This window comes from Bos indicus x Bos taurus, chromosome 21, assembly GCF_003369695.1.
Source record: "Bos indicus x Bos taurus breed Angus x Brahman F1 hybrid chromosome 21, Bos_hybrid_MaternalHap_v2.0, whole genome shotgun sequence".
In the NCBI taxonomy this organism is placed as follows: domain Eukaryota; kingdom Metazoa; phylum Chordata; class Mammalia; order Artiodactyla; family Bovidae; genus Bos; species Bos indicus x Bos taurus.
The window spans coordinates 28461919-28479941 of record NC_040096.1 but is presented as its reverse complement, the minus strand read 5'-3'; the positions used below and the strand labels follow the sequence as shown (position 1 = coordinate 28479941).

General features: G+C 40.4%; 1 protein-coding gene across 8 annotated transcripts in view; it reads left to right on the top strand.

The window, feature by feature from the left end:
- The window catches only part of TJP1 (tight junction protein 1), a 259492-nt gene that overhangs the window by 221893 nt on the left and 19576 nt on the right, over nt 1-18023 (top strand). For all 8 annotated transcript variants that reach the window (XM_027521550.1, XM_027521553.1, XM_027521549.1 and 5 more), the window contains 8 exons: nt 6519-6658; nt 7589-7694; nt 10447-10597; nt 13064-13172; nt 14309-14528; nt 14737-14921; nt 15017-15112; nt 17275-17357. In XM_027521550.1, the coding sequence (XP_027377351.1) occupies nt 6519-6658; nt 7589-7694; nt 10447-10597; nt 13064-13172; nt 14309-14528; nt 14737-14921; nt 15017-15112; nt 17275-17357 (1090 nt within the window). The remainder of the gene's footprint in view (nt 1-6518; nt 6659-7588; nt 7695-10446; nt 10598-13063; nt 13173-14308; nt 14529-14736; nt 14922-15016; nt 15113-17274; nt 17358-18023) is intronic.

Below are 18023 nucleotides of genomic sequence, written 5' to 3'. Positions count from 1 at the left end.
TCGCATGCAGGTTGGCAAGAACTACATAGTTTAAAATGAAAACAAAAACTAGGTGCCCTTTAAAGACCACTGGTAAGGGCACCTGGTTTTTTGTTTTCATTTTAAACTATGTAGTTCTTGCCAACCTGCATGCGATAAATGTTTCTGAAAGGAAAGTATAAAGTTGCTTTCGTAGGATGAGTCATTTCTTAGGTAACAGGAAATGGGCTTTATAAAAGGATGTTTTATTACAGTGAACATTCAGCCTCAGTTTATTTTCTATATTCAGATTACTTTTAAATAAGATATAACCAGTCCATTGGGAGGTGTTTGAGAGCTAGAAATCAGAAATAAAATTTGAAGAGTTGGTAGTCTGGTATATTTCATCAGGGTCCAAGAAACAGCACAGTTTCAGCAGAACAGGTTTAATATAGAGAGGTTAAATATAACAAGATTGAAGCGACAGAGGATTAGCCAGTAGGAAAGGAAAGAGAACTCTGAAGAATGTGAGGATCACATGTGAGGAGGTTAACAGCAGTGGTGCTGAGGTGGAGCCCGCCCCACGTGCCTGAGGCTCACTATGGGGTGTCGTTGGGTGGGCTTACAGGGAACCTGCCCTCTGAGGGCCCAGGGAGAGCAGTGCTTGAGGACCTGTCTTGTCAGAGACCAAGTGCCTGAGCACCCTCGGAAGTGTCAGAAAGCTGCTGCCGCTGAGCCGCCCTTTCCCAGTATGCACCACCTGGGGCCTGCCTGCCTACTAAGGGGACCCGGAGGAGAAAACCCCTTCCCCTGTCCCTATTTCTCCATGCCCCTCTGATCCAGCTGCCTGCCCTCTGCCTGCACTAAATGGCCCCAGACAGCTGTGACTTCACACCTGAAGTCTTGCTCTTAAAGCCATCTGTTACTGATCTGGTTGAGTGTGTGTGATATCTGCTATTCTCACACAGAGTTGACGGGATAAGACTTAAGGCTCTGTTTCCATTGAGTTTGTTTATGTGACTAAAAACTCTCTCAGAGACTCTGTCTTAACAGTTGTCTTCCACAGAACTTTGGGGCTTCCCAGGTGGCGCTAGTGGTAAAGAACCCGCCTGCCAATGTAGGAGACATAAGATTCTCATCCCTGGATCAGGAAGATCCCCTGGAGGAAGGCATGGCAACCCACTCCAGCATTCTTGCCTGGAGAATCCCATGGACAAAGGAGCCTGGCGGGCTGCACTCCATGGGGTCACAAAGAGTCAGACACGACTGAGCAGCTAACACTTTCAAATACACACTGGAGTTTGATGGCTGAGTACACCAAAAAACAATGGGTGAAGTGAAGTGAAGTCGCTCAGTCGTGTCCAACTCTTTGCCACCCCATGGACTGTAAGCCTACCAGGCTCCTCCGTCCCTGGGATTCTCCAGGCAGGAATACTGGAGTGGGTCGCCATTTCCTTCTCCAGGAGATCTTCTCAACCCAGGGATCGAACCCTGGTCTCCATCGAACCCTGGTCTCCCATATTGCAGGCACTGCGCTTTACCATCTGAGCCACCAGGGAAGCTCCTAATTTATGATTACTTACTGATTTATTTGTAATTATGATTACTTTATGGTTTATGATTCTTAATATTTTAAGTATATTGAGTTAAAATGTATTATTTGATTTCACCTCATTTATTTAATATGAGTTTTAGAAAATTTCAAGCTACATAAGTGACTTTCTTCATGATTCTGTTAACAGCATGGCTCTAGATCTATATGTATTGAATAATGCCTCCACCTTTTGGTAGATAATGGAAATGCACTAAAAAGAACAATGATTTTTTAAAATATTGATCGTGTGAACAGTTTAATAGAATGATGTGAGTTCCACTGATCTGCAGTGTTAAGGTGTAGTAATTACATTAATGAAAGGTGGTAGTCAGAAGAGAATGAAAATTAGCCAAAAATGAAATACTTGTGGAATTTTTGTGTGCTGTATGGAGCAGGAGCCCTATTATAAGGCCTGGTTACCACTGGGGAGGATGGTCACATTAAAATATTATCTTTGATTCTTAGTTATCATCAGTGTTACTTAGTCATGTTGTAGATTCAGGAAGTTTTTTTTGTTTTGTTTTGTTTTTCAGTTAAAGGAAAGGAAGAAAATCAATTGGAATTGGAAACTGTTTTTTAAACTTGCAACTTAAAAAAAAAATCTGTTGGTGCGTGTGAGCTTTCTCTGGTTAGAGAGAGTGGGAGCTACTCTCTAGTCATGGTGTGTGGGCTTCTCAATGCAGTTTTCTCTGGTTTGGAGTACAGGCTTCAGTAGTTGTGGTACACGGGCTTATTTGCCCCGTGGCACATGGGATCTTCCCAGACCAAGGATCAAACCCTGCATTGGTAGGCAGATTCTTAACCACTAGACCACCAGGAAAGTCCAGAAATGTGATCTTTATTAAACAGATAGTTTTAAGCCAGTTGCAAAGCAACAGAATTTGTAGAACTATTAAAATTATGTAGTTATTTAACCTTGATCTCTTCAAAATGTTCATATGTACATTTGTATTTTTAGAGTAAAAAATGCAAGAAGAATTTACTATTTTGTATTGCCCTTTTTATTATGAATCACCTAGAACAGTTTGCAGATAGCTTAATTGTGTTTATTTATACTTAGACTAATTGTATGTGAGACTAACACATAGTGTCAGTTCCTCAGCCAGTGTCTGAGTCTTTGCAACCCATGAACTGTGGCCCACCAGGCTCCTCTGTTCATAGAGTTCTCCAGGCAAGAATAGTGAGTAGCTCAGTGGAGTGAGTAGTCATTCCCTTCTCCATGGGATCTTCCCAACTAAGGGACTGAACCTGGGTTTCCCATATTGCAGGCACATTCTTTACCATCTGAGCCACCAAGGAAGCCACCCCATTATTACATAAGCAGTGGCTAAAAAGTTTAGCTTTTTATGATTTAAAAGTAGTTCATTCTGGTTTGAGCTAGAAAATATCTTGGCATACATGTGTGTGTGTGTATATTTTACTAAAAGACTGTTTTACTTACATGCAGCTCTTTTAATATATATTATTTAAAACTGGAATACCCCCTCCCCAGAGTAGTTAAATTAACTTAAAAATAGAACTCTGAAAACTTTTCTTATAAAAAAAGCATATGTTTTAATCTTTCTGGAGAACATCAGGAAGAAATGTTTTTCCTGGTAAGGGACTGCTAATAATATGGACTATGGAATTCTTTAAAGTTAGACTTAATTTCATCTTTAAATAATCATTATTTTAAAATAAAACTTTTCAGTCTTTCATAAGAAGATGTGACCTTATGGACTATAGCCCACCAGTCTCCTCTGTCCATGAGATTTCCAGGCAAGAATACTGCCATGCCACCTCCTCCAGGGCATCTTCCCCACCCAGGGATTGAACGCATGTCTCCTATGTCTACTGCATTGCAGGCAGATTCTTTACTGTCTGAGCCACCTGAAAATTGAAACAGTCAAGATAAATCTAAGGTTTCTCTGGGCTGCTGTTGTATCTGCTTCCCCCTTTATGAACCGCTGTCACCCGCATCTGTCTGGTAATTCTGCACATGGGGTGTGTGTGTGTGTGCGCGCACACGCACGTGCAGCTGTGGGGAAAAGTGGTCTTTAATACCTCAGTGGTGTCTCACCACATGTATTCTGCCATTTGTTCTTCACATTTTGTTTGGGGGCTATTTTCCTATCTCTAGTTACAACACTGTTTCATTGTAAGTTTAAGATTTTAGTTTTTTATCTTCAATTATGAAAGCATTGTATGCTCATTAGAACAAGTGACACAGGCCACAGCTACCAACTCCACTACATCTGGATCTCAGATTTGAAGTAAGCTTTTCTCTGTACTTGGGTCAATGTTTAGCATCATATATAGAGTTTCTGTGTGTTTTGCAAAGAATTTTAAAATATCATGCTCTGCACGTTATTCCCCAGTTGTTAGCTTATTTCACATAACACAAGGTAAGCATCCTTTTAGCTTTTTCATTTGATCAGAAATTTTCCATATTATGGAAAGTCTGTTTCTAGGTCTTTTTCATTTTTGTCCATGGGTTCATATATTGGCTTTTTTAACTGTTAAAATACTTAAAACATGTGTTGGCATTTAAAATTTTTCATGGTTAGTGCCAGATTACTTTTCAAAAGTAGTGTTTACATTTTTTCTTGCTCTTAAAATTGAAGTATATTTAATTTAGAATGTTAGTTTCAAGTGTGTAGGAAAGTGATTCAGTGATACACACGTGGCAGTGCTTTCATTTGTTTCTCAGAATTCCATGTGTACCAGTCTAATGGCTGCAAAATGGTGACTTCTTCTTATCAGTTGATTTCCTGACTAGTGGAACTGACCATCTTTTTGTGATATTATCCATGTCGAATTTCTTGTTTAGTATATTTCTGGTTCATTTCTGTTGCTCATTTTTCTGGGGTGTTGTTTTTTCATGGCTTTTGAATTTTTAACTTGCATTTTAGGGAGATCTCCCCTAGTCTAGGTTTGTATAGATGTATAATTTTTAATGCTATTGTTGTAGAGATATTTTTACTTACTTTACTATTTTCATTTCCATCTGATTATTGAGGATATTTAATTCTCAATGTAATTAAAGTTATTTTAATTCAAATAATTTTTAATATTCTTTTATACTCACTAAAGTGTTCTGCCAGTATTTCCAGGAGCATTATTGCATGATTCTGTCATCTGAGTCTTCAGATAATGGTAAATAACAGTAATGTTGGCAGGTGTCACTGTGCTGTTACTGATTTTAGAGCAAATAGATTCAGTGTTTCACTACATAATATGATAATAGCTCTTGGTTTCGGAAAATACTTTCATTATTATGTTGCCTGATCTTTGCTTTATTTGTGACTTTTATTAGGAATGGCTGTTGATTGTTTTCACATGCTCATTTGACCAGTATTAACTTTTTCTGTAATGTTTGAATAGAATTATGTGGTAGACTTTTAATGCTGAACTAGTCTTGCACTCTTGAAACAGCCCTGCTGTGACTACTGTATCAGTATAATAATCCTCTAATACAGTATTTTATTCGGAATTTTCCCCTCCATTTATCTTTTAAAATATTTTTGTCTTCTCATTTGGTACTGTTAATTGTCAAGATTTGGGTGTTAAGCTTCTGTTAGCCTAAGGTTGAATTGCTAATCAACAGAAAGTTGAAAAATACTAAAGATAGGTACATGAGATTTTTATGATACTGTTCTATGTATGTATGTATGGGATTTTCTACAATAAAAAGTCTTTAAAAAGTGAGTTAGGGAGCTTTCTATATTTTTCTACGATCTAGGATGATTGAAGAAAAATATTAGGTTTTTCAGAGTTGGGAGAACTCAGCCATAAAATCTTCTATCAATACGTTAAATGGTAGATCTTGATTTATCTTTTTATGTGAAGCATATGTATTGGCCTTTATATATATATAAAGTTCACTTTTTATAGTTTCTATTTTTCTGGGGGAACTGTTAATGGGCACTGAGTTTTGTTTATTGCTAGTTGAGCTGCTATCAGAGTAAATGTTTTTATAAAATCTTCTTGGACACGTATGTGTGTGTTTCTTCAGGATAAATTTAAGAGTAGAATTCCAGGTTTTTGTGTATGTGCATTTTTGTTGTTGTTTTGATAAATAACTCCTATTTTTTGCTCAAGTAGTAGTACACTTTTTTGTGTTTACACTTATTTCCACTGTCCTTTTCCAAATGTCTGTTTCTCCATATCCTTCTTACGGCTTGATATGATTGGAGAACTCTCACAAGTAGTAAGAGCTCTAGTTTTTTGTATTTGCATTTTTCTCATTACTAGTGAGGTTGAATATTTTTTGTTTATTGTCTGTGTTTATTCACTCTTCACTGGTGAATTTCTTCTTCCTAGTAGTTATTTTTTTCCTGAATTGTCTCTTTTAAACTGATGTATAGTTCTCATATAGTCTAAATATCAAATCCTTATTATATGTATTATTGGGTCAATGTGTAGTTTTAAATTGAACTTCTGTTACATATTGTTTGGTCAAATTGCTAATATTCAGTTGTTTGAACTTAAAATTCATTTGGTTCTACATATGACATTTTTTCCAATTATTTTCACACCTTTTAAAGCTTTTTATGTATTTACTTGATACATTATGGCTTTTGTTAATTGAGACTTACTTTAAAAGTATTTTTGATAATAAAAATTAGGACTTTATCTGAAATTGATTTACTTCTATGTCATTAATACACGTAGTCAGCTAGGTTTTCTAGATTAGTGAACAGTTCTGACACTGCTTATTACACACTGTTTTGTTCCAGCACCTTTGGCCTGATGCTTCCATGATAAACTTTGGTCCTGCAGAAGTATCTCTCCATTTTCTGTTTTTCTACATGGATCTGTGGCAGTGCTACTCTAGTTTTAATTACTGAGTTTTTTTTACAGTATTTTGGTGTTTTTTAGAGCAAGTCCTTTGTCACCCTTTCCTGACATTGTCTTGGCTGTTCTTGTGCTCTTTACGAATGATTTTCACCATGTGCTCATAACTTTGTGTTTTACTAATGTACAGTCTCCGGAGCAGAGAGGAAGAGAGAATTTCTAAACCAGGGGCTGTCTCAACTCCGGTAAAGCATGCAGATGATCATACACCTAAAACAGTGGAAGAAGTTGTAGTTGAGCGAAATGAGAAACAAGCACCCAATCTTCCAGGTAAGCCTCGCCTATGAAATAGGAAGTGCAGAAAACATTCAGTCAGATTAAACTGTTTTACAGTTTACAGAATTATATTTACAGGAGATACAAAAATGCAGTTATTACTACTGCTACTATTGTTGTTACCTACTACCCATGTAGGTAACTACCCATGGAATTTTTCTGTATTTCCAGCATTTTATGTGGATAGGAGGTCACTGTAGATGAGTAGGCATTCTTGAATGTTTTTCAAATTTTCTACATAGAAATTATTCGTGGTTCACAGCTGTTCACAGTGAGTGAGGTTGTTTTTCAAACACTGCTCATTAAAGGGAAACATTAGATTGACTTCAGATACTTTTAAAAGTTATCTTGCCAGTGGACAGTGTTTTCAGAAAGCCTTTATGAAGTGTACCTTGCCGAGCTGGATACGAGACCAGACGTGAAAACCTGCAGGGTTCTGAAATCCTGAAGGGTTGCTTGAAAGGCCTAGAGGTTCCGATTCTATTGTCCCTCAGGTCCTTCTCCCAAAACCTCTTTTCTGCTCTGCTTGCTTAGTCGCAGGAATGTGTATATTTAAAAATAAATTTTACAATAGTTAAGAAAGTGACAGTCCCAGCAGAGAAATGTAGGGATTCTCTCTTCATACATTCTTCTGTTATTCTTCCCTAAAAAGTAGATTTTTTCAGACTTCAACAGCTGGAGCTATGGAAAGCACAGGTGACCATGTGATGTGCATACATGTTATAAAGATATCAGAATATCTGACTATAAAATGTACCCTGATAGATGCATATGTAGTATATATGTCCCTGATCAGGTTCTCTGAACTTCCATTTTCACTGTATTTTGCAGACTTTTCATTGTTTGGTTATGCAGTGGTTGCTTGCACTGTTATTCCATTTTGTACAGTGTTTCCTGCACAGTTTAGATTTTCTCTTCTTTCAGAACCAAAGCCTGTGTACGCACAGGTAGGACAGCCAGACGTGGATTTACCTGTCAGTCCATCTGATGGTGTCCTGCCCAACTCAACTCATGAAGATGGCATTCTTCGGTAATGTGGCTTTAAACTTGTGTTGTTTTCTCTGCCTGTTACTGATCATGGTTTAGAGTGAGTGTTCAGTTGTGACCTGTATTACAAATGCTTTTGATACATAGTGTGTGCTGCATAATGCTCTGATTAGACTTTCATTTGTTTAGTTTTTAAATTATTTATATGATAGGATCAGAGATTAGAGGAAAACATACTTCTTTGGATGTTTACTTCCTTCTCACCACTATTTTCTACCTAGTTTTTGGATCAGAAATTAGAAAATTGTTTTCTGGACTTACGTAGTGGTCCAGTGGTTAAGAGTCTACGCTCCCAATTCAGGGAGCATGAGTTTAACCCCTGGTTAACAAAGCTCACACATGCTGTGTGGTGTGACCGAAAAGAAGAAAAACTTTCTAGTTAAACATGAGAATTTTCACAGACATTCTCAATCCCTAGCTTAAAAAAAAAAGAAGTGTTTCTCAGCACCTTGACTGAAGCCAGATAACTGTTTATCATGTGAGTGTCCTATACACTGTGGGTGCTGAGCAGCATCCCTAGCCAGCAGTGGTCACTAGCTAGTATGCACGTGTGCACACACACACACCCTGGTTGTGATAACTAAAAACACCTGCAGATGCTGCCAGATGTTCCCAGAGGCAGGATCACCCTGACTGAGAACCTGCTCTAGATCAGTCAGCACCTCAGTCAGTGTTTGATTTCCAAACATTTCATTACATTGTATCTTATATACTGAGACTGAGATGTAGATTTTATATCCAGATTTCAAACAGTCATGATCATCTAGTTTTTTGATGCCTCTGTGGTAAAAGAGAGGTGACAGGATGTGAATAATAGAAAATTACCAAATCTCCTAAAGTAGGTTAGATATAGACCCCTGCTCTCATCTGTTCTCTGTGCTGAAGGAAATTGGGTTGTTACCCTGAGACCCAGCATGGTAGAAACAGCTCCTGAAACAGGTGGGAGTGTCACAAGTTTAAAATTACACATTTTAATATTAGGTAACTGATAATTCAAAATTTTATAAATCGGGAAGGAATTATCTTGTTTTTCCTTTCTTAAGACTTGCCTGAGCACTTTCCTGACTCTTTAAGGTTTACCAAAACTTTGTTAGATTCCAGAGACTTGTTTGCCAGAGGAGCCCTGAAGGACAGATACGGAGAGAACTGAGGAGTGGGCAGGGTTTGTATTTGGGGTTTTTCGCTCACTCTCTGTGGATGCGTTTGAGGCAGAGGCTTCTGCTGCTGTGTGCGGTCGATACAACAGAGGGCCAAGAATAAAGGAACCTGTCTCGGTCACATGACCCTGAGATGGCGCCTGGAGCTGTTCTTGAATGATGTTTTTTAAAAGCCAGGTCTTGCTGAAGGATGCAGACTGCAGTCCACTGTTGTTACCTGTTGAGGTCCTCTAGGTTGGTCAGTGTTAGGAGAGGACTTTAGGGCCCTGGAATCTTAAGGACTTTAAGGGGGTGCTTAAAAGAGCTCTCTGGATAGTTGACTTTTGGGAGAGGAGGCTCTTGATGCAGGTGGAAAAGTAGATTTCACCACGAGCAAGGAGCTTACCGTCTATGATCCACAGATTCGGGGGACCTCCTGTGCCACCAGTAGTAAGTGACCAGCCCCAGCAGTAAGTGACCTTGTCTGATCTACATGCTCTCAGGTTTCTGCCCAGTTCATGGTTAGCTCATGTGAAGAAACCAGATCTAGTGGGACTACCTTATAAGTCCTAAAAACCAAGGTGGTCTTTAGTTGGTTTAAAGAAGTAGGCATCTGTCTGTGTCCCCTCAACTCATTCATTCATTGGTTGACTTGTGTTTTTTAGTTATTGCTAACCTCTACTTATTTGTTCATTGTTACTTTAAAAGAACCTTTCTTCATTTCATGTCCAGATAGGTGTAAAAGACTTGTGTCTTCTTGTCTCTGAATGTGGGATGGCTATGGAAACCTAGAAGGGTAATTTGTAATTATGTATGTAATTTGTTATTAATTACCCACAAGGGTAATCTGTAGTACTATAGCCATTCTTCTGTGGCATTCTTAGTATTTGTTTCAGGAGTGTCAAGAGTTTTGACCCTGCACTGAGAGTAGAGGAATTAATGTGTCTTCATTAGTTCTTCTCCATTCTTTCCAGCATGAAGAGATTAACATGGGCTCATCCAGAAAGGCTGGATGGTGAGCTTTTTGGTTAAAAGTTCAAAGGGGCCTCAGAGCAAGTAATCTGTGTGAGCTACTGCAAGAACCCCTGGCTGCAGAGTTTGAAAAGCACTGTCTGTCGGGCACAGTGCCTAGAGCTTGATTTTGACTCCTGGTATTAGGGAAATTTGTCAGTTTACACTTCAGTTTCTACCTTTGTACAATAGGACTTCTCAGTTATTCGGTAGAGATGATATGGTATGTGAACTGGGGTGGGAAAAATGGAAGAGTTTTTAGCCATTGTTAATATATATATCGAAGAGTCAGAGTTGGGAAAACATGTTTTCATGAAGTAATTTTACAGTTATTATGTAAAACAGTACTAACATATTACATTTGGATATTTCAGAACTTATTTTTGTTAATTAGAAATTAAAAGAAAGTGCCATTAAATCTGATTTTGAGTTCTAATGCTAAATTTTATTAAGTAAATTAGTGGTGTGGGGGAAATTTCAGATATGATGGTCATTTGTTTTATTCTAAATATGGTTTTCATTATAGCAGTTTGCCGTTACTGTTTAAGCTTCTCTTAACTCATTCAAATGAAATACTTGTTTTAACAGGCCCAGCATGAAGTTAGTAAAATTCAGGAAAGGAGATAGTGTGGGTCTTCGGCTAGCTGGTGGAAACGATGTTGGCATATTTGTAGCTGGTGTTCTCGAAGATAGCCCTGCTGCCAAAGAAGGCTTGGAGGAGGGCGACCAGATCCTCAGGGTATGTCCATGATCAGCTCACATGGTTTCAGATACTTAGGTCTCCAGAGCAAGGCCTCAGACATAGCAGATGTGTTATGATGAGCTTGTAATCTGTGTTAAAGAACATGGGACTCCATCAGGTCTCCCCTCCCTGCCTCTGCTCTGCTCACGTCTGTTAGGTGTGACTGCACAGTATGTGGCTTTGGTTTCATTTTAATCACTCATTTGTAGAATGTGGAAAAACCAAGTCTTAGAGCTCACAATGTCTCCCAGTTATCTCCAGTTCAGCTGAGCATTCCTGCTGGCTGGACTCTGCTGTGGGCCCCAGCCTGCCAGCAGGGCAGCATCAGGTACGCAGCCTGTGGGTCCCCTTTACCCAGTGATGGCTCAGGTGTGCCAAGATGGGTGTCCATCGGGTACACGTGTAAGCTCTCGTTCTGAAGCTTCACATCCACAAAGATGAGAGTCCAGGAAAGCCCAGCTTGGATGCAGTGTACCAGTGGGCTCTTTGTGTTTTTTTTTGTTTTCCATAAGCAGTGTTACCTAGTAACATAGTACCATCTTTATTCATCTTCTCTCTCTCTTTTTTTTTTTTAAATTTTATTTTATTTTTAAACTTTACATAATTGTATTAGTTTTGCCATATATCAAAATGAATCCACCACAGGTATACATGTGTTCCCCATCCTGAACCCTCCTCCCTCCTCCCTCCCCATACCATCCCTCTGGGTCATCCCAGTGCACTAGCCCCAAGCATCCAATGTCGTGCATCGAACCTGGACTGGCATTTCGTTTCATACATGATATTTTACATGTTTCAATGCCATTCTCCCAAATCTTCCCACCCTCTCCCTCTCCCACAGAGTCCATAAGACTGTTCTATACATCAGTGTCTCTTTTGCTGTCTCGTACACAGGGTTATTGTTACCATCTTTCTAAATTCCATATATATGCGTTAGTATACTGTATTGGTGTTTTTCCTTCTGGCTTACTTCACTCTGTATAATAGGCTCCAGTTTCATCCACCTCATTAGAACTGATTCAAATGTATTCTTTACCCCCTGCTGGATATACTACATCCCATTCTAGTCGGAGGACCAGCTCTCAAGTGGGAGTTCCCGCCTCACCTTGCTCTGCTCTCTTCTTCCTTCTCCTCCTGCCCCAAGTCTGACTGCTTTGTTCTGAGTTCTCTTTCTCTGCCTGTTGGCTCCGCATCTGCCTTGTGTTGTCTGTCTTTCTCCTCTGGCTATTGCACTTGCAGGTAAGGTGGCGCCCTTCCCTGCCTGCTTGTGTCATGAGGCCGTCCAGCCTGCCTTCCACCTTCACCACGGCTCAGGGTGGATTTCCATGGGGCACCACCAACCTGATGGCATCTTCAGCCCTTGTTTTTCTGTATTTCTTACTCATGTTTTACCTTAAGCAATTACTTTCTTCTTTGGATTCTATAACACTGTCATTCTGGCCCTCCTAGTCGATAAATGTTTCAGTTCTTTTCCCACCACCTTCTTTAATCATTCTTCTGAAAACCTGGCACATGTTCAGCAACCCCCCCTTTCCTCTTGCTTCCCTGTCTTCATGTTGGGTTTGGTCACTTGAGGCAGCAGCTCGCAGTCAGAAACCACCCTCTGAGTGTGGGGTGAGCTCCCTCAGGCCGTGGTGGCCGCTCTGTCCCCCTTCCCCTTCACACTTGCATGGAAGGAGGTCAGGGCATTCATTGGCTCTGCCTGGCTGATTTCCACTTGACATTTGTTTACAATATTTCTGTTTTCTCAGATACAACATTGATAATTAAGTAGACCTATTCTCTTACCCACTCCATATGCTGTTTGAAGTAATCATTGTCATGTAAAAATATTTTCTCATAATTGTATCATTAAGGTAGTACCTGTTGAAAACATTTTCTCTTAATGTAGAAAATTTCCAGAAGATGAATAGAAGGAAATCTCCCTGTTACCTGCATACAGTCACTGATGACATTTCTGTTAGGTCCTCAGGGGTATCTGATAGAGTGAGTACTGACCTGGCAGACTCTGAGCCTGTGTTGTACACATGCTCTTACTTAGGTGGCACAGCGCACACGCTGTTTCCTTCTGATTGCTTCTCAGAGAGTCTAAGAAGTCTGGCTCTGTTGTACAGTCTGGACTTTAATTTCAAAGTTTAAATCATGAGATTTTATAATAATAAGTCATTGGAATTAGATGTTAGCTTTCTTGGTCTGAACTGGTTGGAATTTGCAGTGTATGATCTCTAATATTGTGTGGCATTGTCACTGTTTATAGGAATTTATACTTTAACTCACTTTATTTACTTGGTTTCTGCTTGTTACAAACTAGGGTCTTTTCTCCAAAAATAAATATTTTTACTTTTGGAGATGTGATATTTCTAGAGTAGATAAACTCTAGAAATATTTGTTTCCTGTGCAGTTAAATGTTTTTATTGTCTTAAAATATGGCCAGTAGTAATTTGTGAAACGTTATTTTAACAGGTAAACAATGTAGATTTCACAAATATCATAAGAGAAGAAGCCGTCCTCTTCCTGCTTGACCTCCCAAAAGGAGAAGAAGTGACCATATTGGCTCAGAAGAAGAAAGATGGTGAGTTACTCTCAGGAAATTGAGAAAATAAACCTGGAGATGCTGGACTACTTAAAAAGGGAGTAATAAATGACTTGTTAACCCTACGGATTTTGTCATTTAGGGGCACACAGCCTTTACACTGTGGGGCTTCCCTGGTGGGTCAGTAGTAAAGAATTCTGCCAATTTGGGAGATGCAGGCTCGATCACTGGGTCAGGAAGATCGCCTGGAGGAGGAAATGGCAACCCCCTCCGGTATTCTTGCTTGAAGGAATCCCATGGATGGAGGAACCTGGTGGTCTATACAGTCCATGAGGTTGCAAAGAGTCGGACACGATTTAGTGCCTAAACAACATCAACAATCTTACACTATGCTTGTTAGCACAGCACAATAATGGGACCAGCCAGAGTCTTTCTGGCTTTCAGTTTAAGTTAGAGTGTCATCTGTGGGAGAATTGTATACTCTTCCACAAAGAACTGTACATGGGCAGCTTCTGAATTTTGTATTGATATTTTCTAAGCAGTATGCTCTGATGTTTGTTGGCATTAATTTCAAGAGAATGACTAATTTTCTGTGATTAAGAAGATGCACTTTTCATTTAGAACAGACAAGGTCTCTCAAGCTTGGTACTGTTGATGTTTTGAACCAAGTAATGTGGTGAAGGCCGTCCCATGTATTAATGCTTCAGGCTGTTTGAGATGTCCTCCCTCTGCTCACTAGGTGTCTGTACACACACCTTCTTTCAGCACATGGTTGCTGCTATCAGAAACGTCTCCATGCATGCCAGCCCTCTCTCTCACCTGACGGATATGGGGTTGCCCTCATTTGAGAGCCACAGTTTAGAGAGCGGGAGCGTCTGTGCAGGGCTGAGGCGGGACTGTTAGGTGACCGAAGCAGGAAGCACGTGTGGCTCTGGACGAGTTGCCTGCTGGGTGTCTGCAGCAGTTTCCTCATCCAGGAGGCGGGGTGCCGAGTCACCGTGTCATGAGCTCACGGTGATGCCCACGAGACAGAATATGTAGGAAGGAGCTACTGTTAGTTGGATACGGTTGTTTTTGTCATTGCTAACGTTATCAATAGAATCTTCACCTAATGTATTCTATTCATATGAATTTCTTTTTCCACTCATTATTGATTATATTTTGTTTCCGTTTAGTTTATCGTCGCATCGTAGAATCCGATGTGGGTGATTCTTTCTATATCAGAACCCATTTTGAATATGAGAAGGAATCTCCCTATGGACTCAGTTTTAACAAAGGAGAGGTGTTCCGTGTCGTGGACACTCTGTACAATGGGAAGCTGGGGTCCTGGCTTGCCATTCGGATTGGCAAAAACCATAAAGAGGTGGAACGTGGCATCATCCCAAACAAAAACAGGTATGAGCGCTCCGCTGTGTCTCGCAGAGTGGGTTAGGGAATGAGGAAAAGGTTTCAGCCCCACAGGGAGTCTTCACTGTACTCACCATGTCTAAGACTGACCTAGTTTTATAAACTCCTTTATTTTAATTTAAGCATTAAGGTTTACATTCCATGTGAAGTTCTGCCACAAGTCTTTGTGCATTTTGTTCTGTGTTCTCTTGTGTAGAGCTGAGCAGTTAGCCAGTGTGCAGTATACACTTCCCAAGACAGCAGGGGGAGACCGCGCCGACTTCTGGAGGTTCCGCGGTCTGCGCAGCTCCAAGAGAAACCTGCGCAAGAGCCGAGAAGACCTCTCAGCCCAGCCAGTCCAGACCAAGTTCCCGGCGTATGAGAGGGTGGTTCTTCGAGAAGGTAGTCTATTTCCTGCCAACCAGCCTATATTAATGTCGGTTTGCCTAAGACAAAAAAAGCATAAACTGTGCTTTTTTTCATCTGAATCTTCTCAGCTGGATTCCTGAGGCCTGTAACCATCTTTGGACCAATAGCTGATGTTGCCAGGGAGAAACTGGCAAGAGAGGAGCCAGATATTTACCAGATCGCAAGTAAGTGGTCTTGATGCAGACTTTGAGTGGGGTTGAGGGTGCTTCTTTACTAGTTACCCTCTAAAGGTAGATCTGACCCATTCACCTAATAGAAGTAACACTTTTTGCTGCTGACCCCATGTGTTTAATTGGAGGGAAATCTGAGTGATGGTGCCCTTACTCTGCCAGGTCCCTCTCCCCCAGCCCACAGTCACGTTTAATCCTGACAACATCCCGAGGCAGCTGTCGAATGTTCACCCTGAGCGAGGCAAGCTGGGTGCACTGCCCCCCTCCCTCGTTGGGGCGTCGTGAGGACTACTGGTTAAATCACTCACTCGGCTCTGAACCCAGCTTTCTGGCTCCAGCCCAACTTTATCAGTCATTAAGCAAATAGAGAACTCAAATATCAATGTCAGAAGGTAATAGAAGCATGGTTATGCTGTTGGTTACTGCAGACATTTATAGTGTTTTGGTGTTACGTGTAGATACTGAGGAAGTAGTGCTCTAAATGCCTTACAGGTTTTGCTTGCAGATTCTTTCAGTTTCCTTATTTTAACTACCATGGTAGTTTAAATCCACAGACTTAGTTACGACCCCTTAGGCCTGCTTTAATTTATATGTAAAAACTTGAAAAACGTTTTTTTCTAATTAGAAATACACCATTTTGTATTTGGAAAAAATTAGAAAATTAGTTTTGACATATCTCATCATCACCCTCAATTTTACCTTATTGTATTTTCCTCCACCAAGTGTATATTCCATTTTCCTTCTTAGTGGATAACTCATGTTTTCATTTTATTATCTATTCTATAAAAAATCTGTGATTTGATTAGCCTTTGTTTTTATAGTTTGTTTCAAATTTATATTTTACTAATACAGAGGTTGCATAAATCTGTGCGGTTTGTGTGCTGGGTGTAAACACTCCAGTACATAGCTGTGTGTGTGTGTGTGCTGGGTTCATTAGGATTCCTGGAGACGGGTGCGCTCCCTGCTGCTGCTGTAGCGCTCTGACTGCCCCTGTGGTGCCGTGAGCTCCAGGGGCTGGTTTACATGAACAGGGTGTTGCCTTTGTATTTGTATTGTATACATTACTTTTCATTTGCTTGCTGGTGAAGCTGAATGAAGACATGTGTGTCCTGAAACTCAGAAGATGCAGACGAATGATAGTAAAATTTGAGCAATTTAGAAAATGTTCACTTCTGATTCTCCACTCATTTTGTTAGTCTTTTCAGAAGAGATCTTTTTTTGGTTGTGCTTATAGACAGCACTTTGCCTAAAGAAGTTGGTGGTTATAGATACCACCCGTAACCAAGCTTAAATCTTTTAAATTTAGGAAGAACAAGTGTGAAGACCTACAGAGTTCTGTTTTAAGGACTGATTGTTACTTTAATTGGGTTTATTCCACAATCAGGGTCTTATAAAAGGGGTTCAGATCGCTTAGTTATATACCCTCTTTGAATCAAATGAGAGTCTTTGAATTTAGAAACTGGTAGCATTTTCTCCAGCCACAATTCCCAGGTGGTCTCCCGTCATTGCCTGTGTCCAGCGGACTGGAAGCTAGCCCTCTGTCTTGTGAGAGCCTCGTCCCCCTTATCCCTCAGCCTGACCTCTGCACTTCTATGTCTCTGCCTCAGAATAGCTGGAACATTTTTGAAAATATGCATCTTAAAAACTCACATCACTTTAAACTTAAATATTTGGACCAAACATATAATTTATAATTTTACTTTGTTGACTTTAATGGAAGCAAGTTCATCAATATTTTTTTAAAGCTGATTTTCAATTGAGAGAATTGCCATTTTGGCAATTTCTCTTGACCAGTAGGATGCTGAAGTTCTGCTTCCTGATTAAAATGTTGTTCATTATGAAGTATTACTTTGATGTTGTGAGCACAGTGCATGCAGTGTGGCTCAGCTGCTGGGTGGGGTCACCCCTGGGATCGTGGGTGAGCACCCACCTGCCTTCTGATGGTATGAAGCACTGATGTCACCAGGCGCTCTCAGCCAGGGCAGCCCTGAGAGGACATGTGGCCTCAGTTCTATCACTGTGGGTCAGGAGGGACACGGGACTGCTGCTGACATCCAGCAAGTGGAGCCCACGGTGTCGTTAGTGCCCAGAAGCCGAGGGCCTGGTCTCACCAGTGGAAATCTGATGTTTTGTTTCTCTCCTGATTTCCTGACTAGAAAGTGAACCTCGGGATGCAGGAACCGACCAGCGCAGCTCTGGCATTATTCGCCTCCACACAATAAAGCAGATAATAGATCAGGTATGTTCCTGAAAGTTGACCTGTTCATTGTAAGCTGTGGGATGAGTCTGGCTAAACTGAAAGTAGGAGGTATTTTTTCTCAAGTTGTTACTGGCATACCATGAGAAAATTAAGCCAGACATTGTAACGGTTGGTGTCAGGGACGGTAAGTAGTGCTTGCCTCAGAAGATAAGCTGTCATCACCACAGAAAGGGATCCAGTGTCCTCACACAGGCAGTGTGCGGCTGTCCCAGTGGGACAGTTCAGGTTGCCCTTTGGTGCTCAGATGATAGGAATGTGTGTTAGTCACAGGGTTATTAGGACCATTACAATGTTACACTTATTTTCACTCTCTGCTCGCAAGTATTGGGGCTGTCTTAAAAGTGAGCTGCCAAGAGAGGTGGTGTAAAATATAAAAATGGGAGAGAATAATCTTTCTAAATTTAATGTATTTCCTGCTATATGTGGTTTTAAATATCTTTGTGCAACTCAATTTATAAACATTTTGAGTAAGCAAAAAAAAAACAAAACAAAAAAAACAGCTCATTAAGACTTTCTGCCTTATATTGAGCTAGAAAGTATATAGCATTAACTTGAGAGTACACCTTTTCCTGGCGTGCTCCTGAGACAGTTTGGAGTTAAACATCTGTTCCTGTTGGAACATAGTCTCGGGTAGGACTTCTAAAG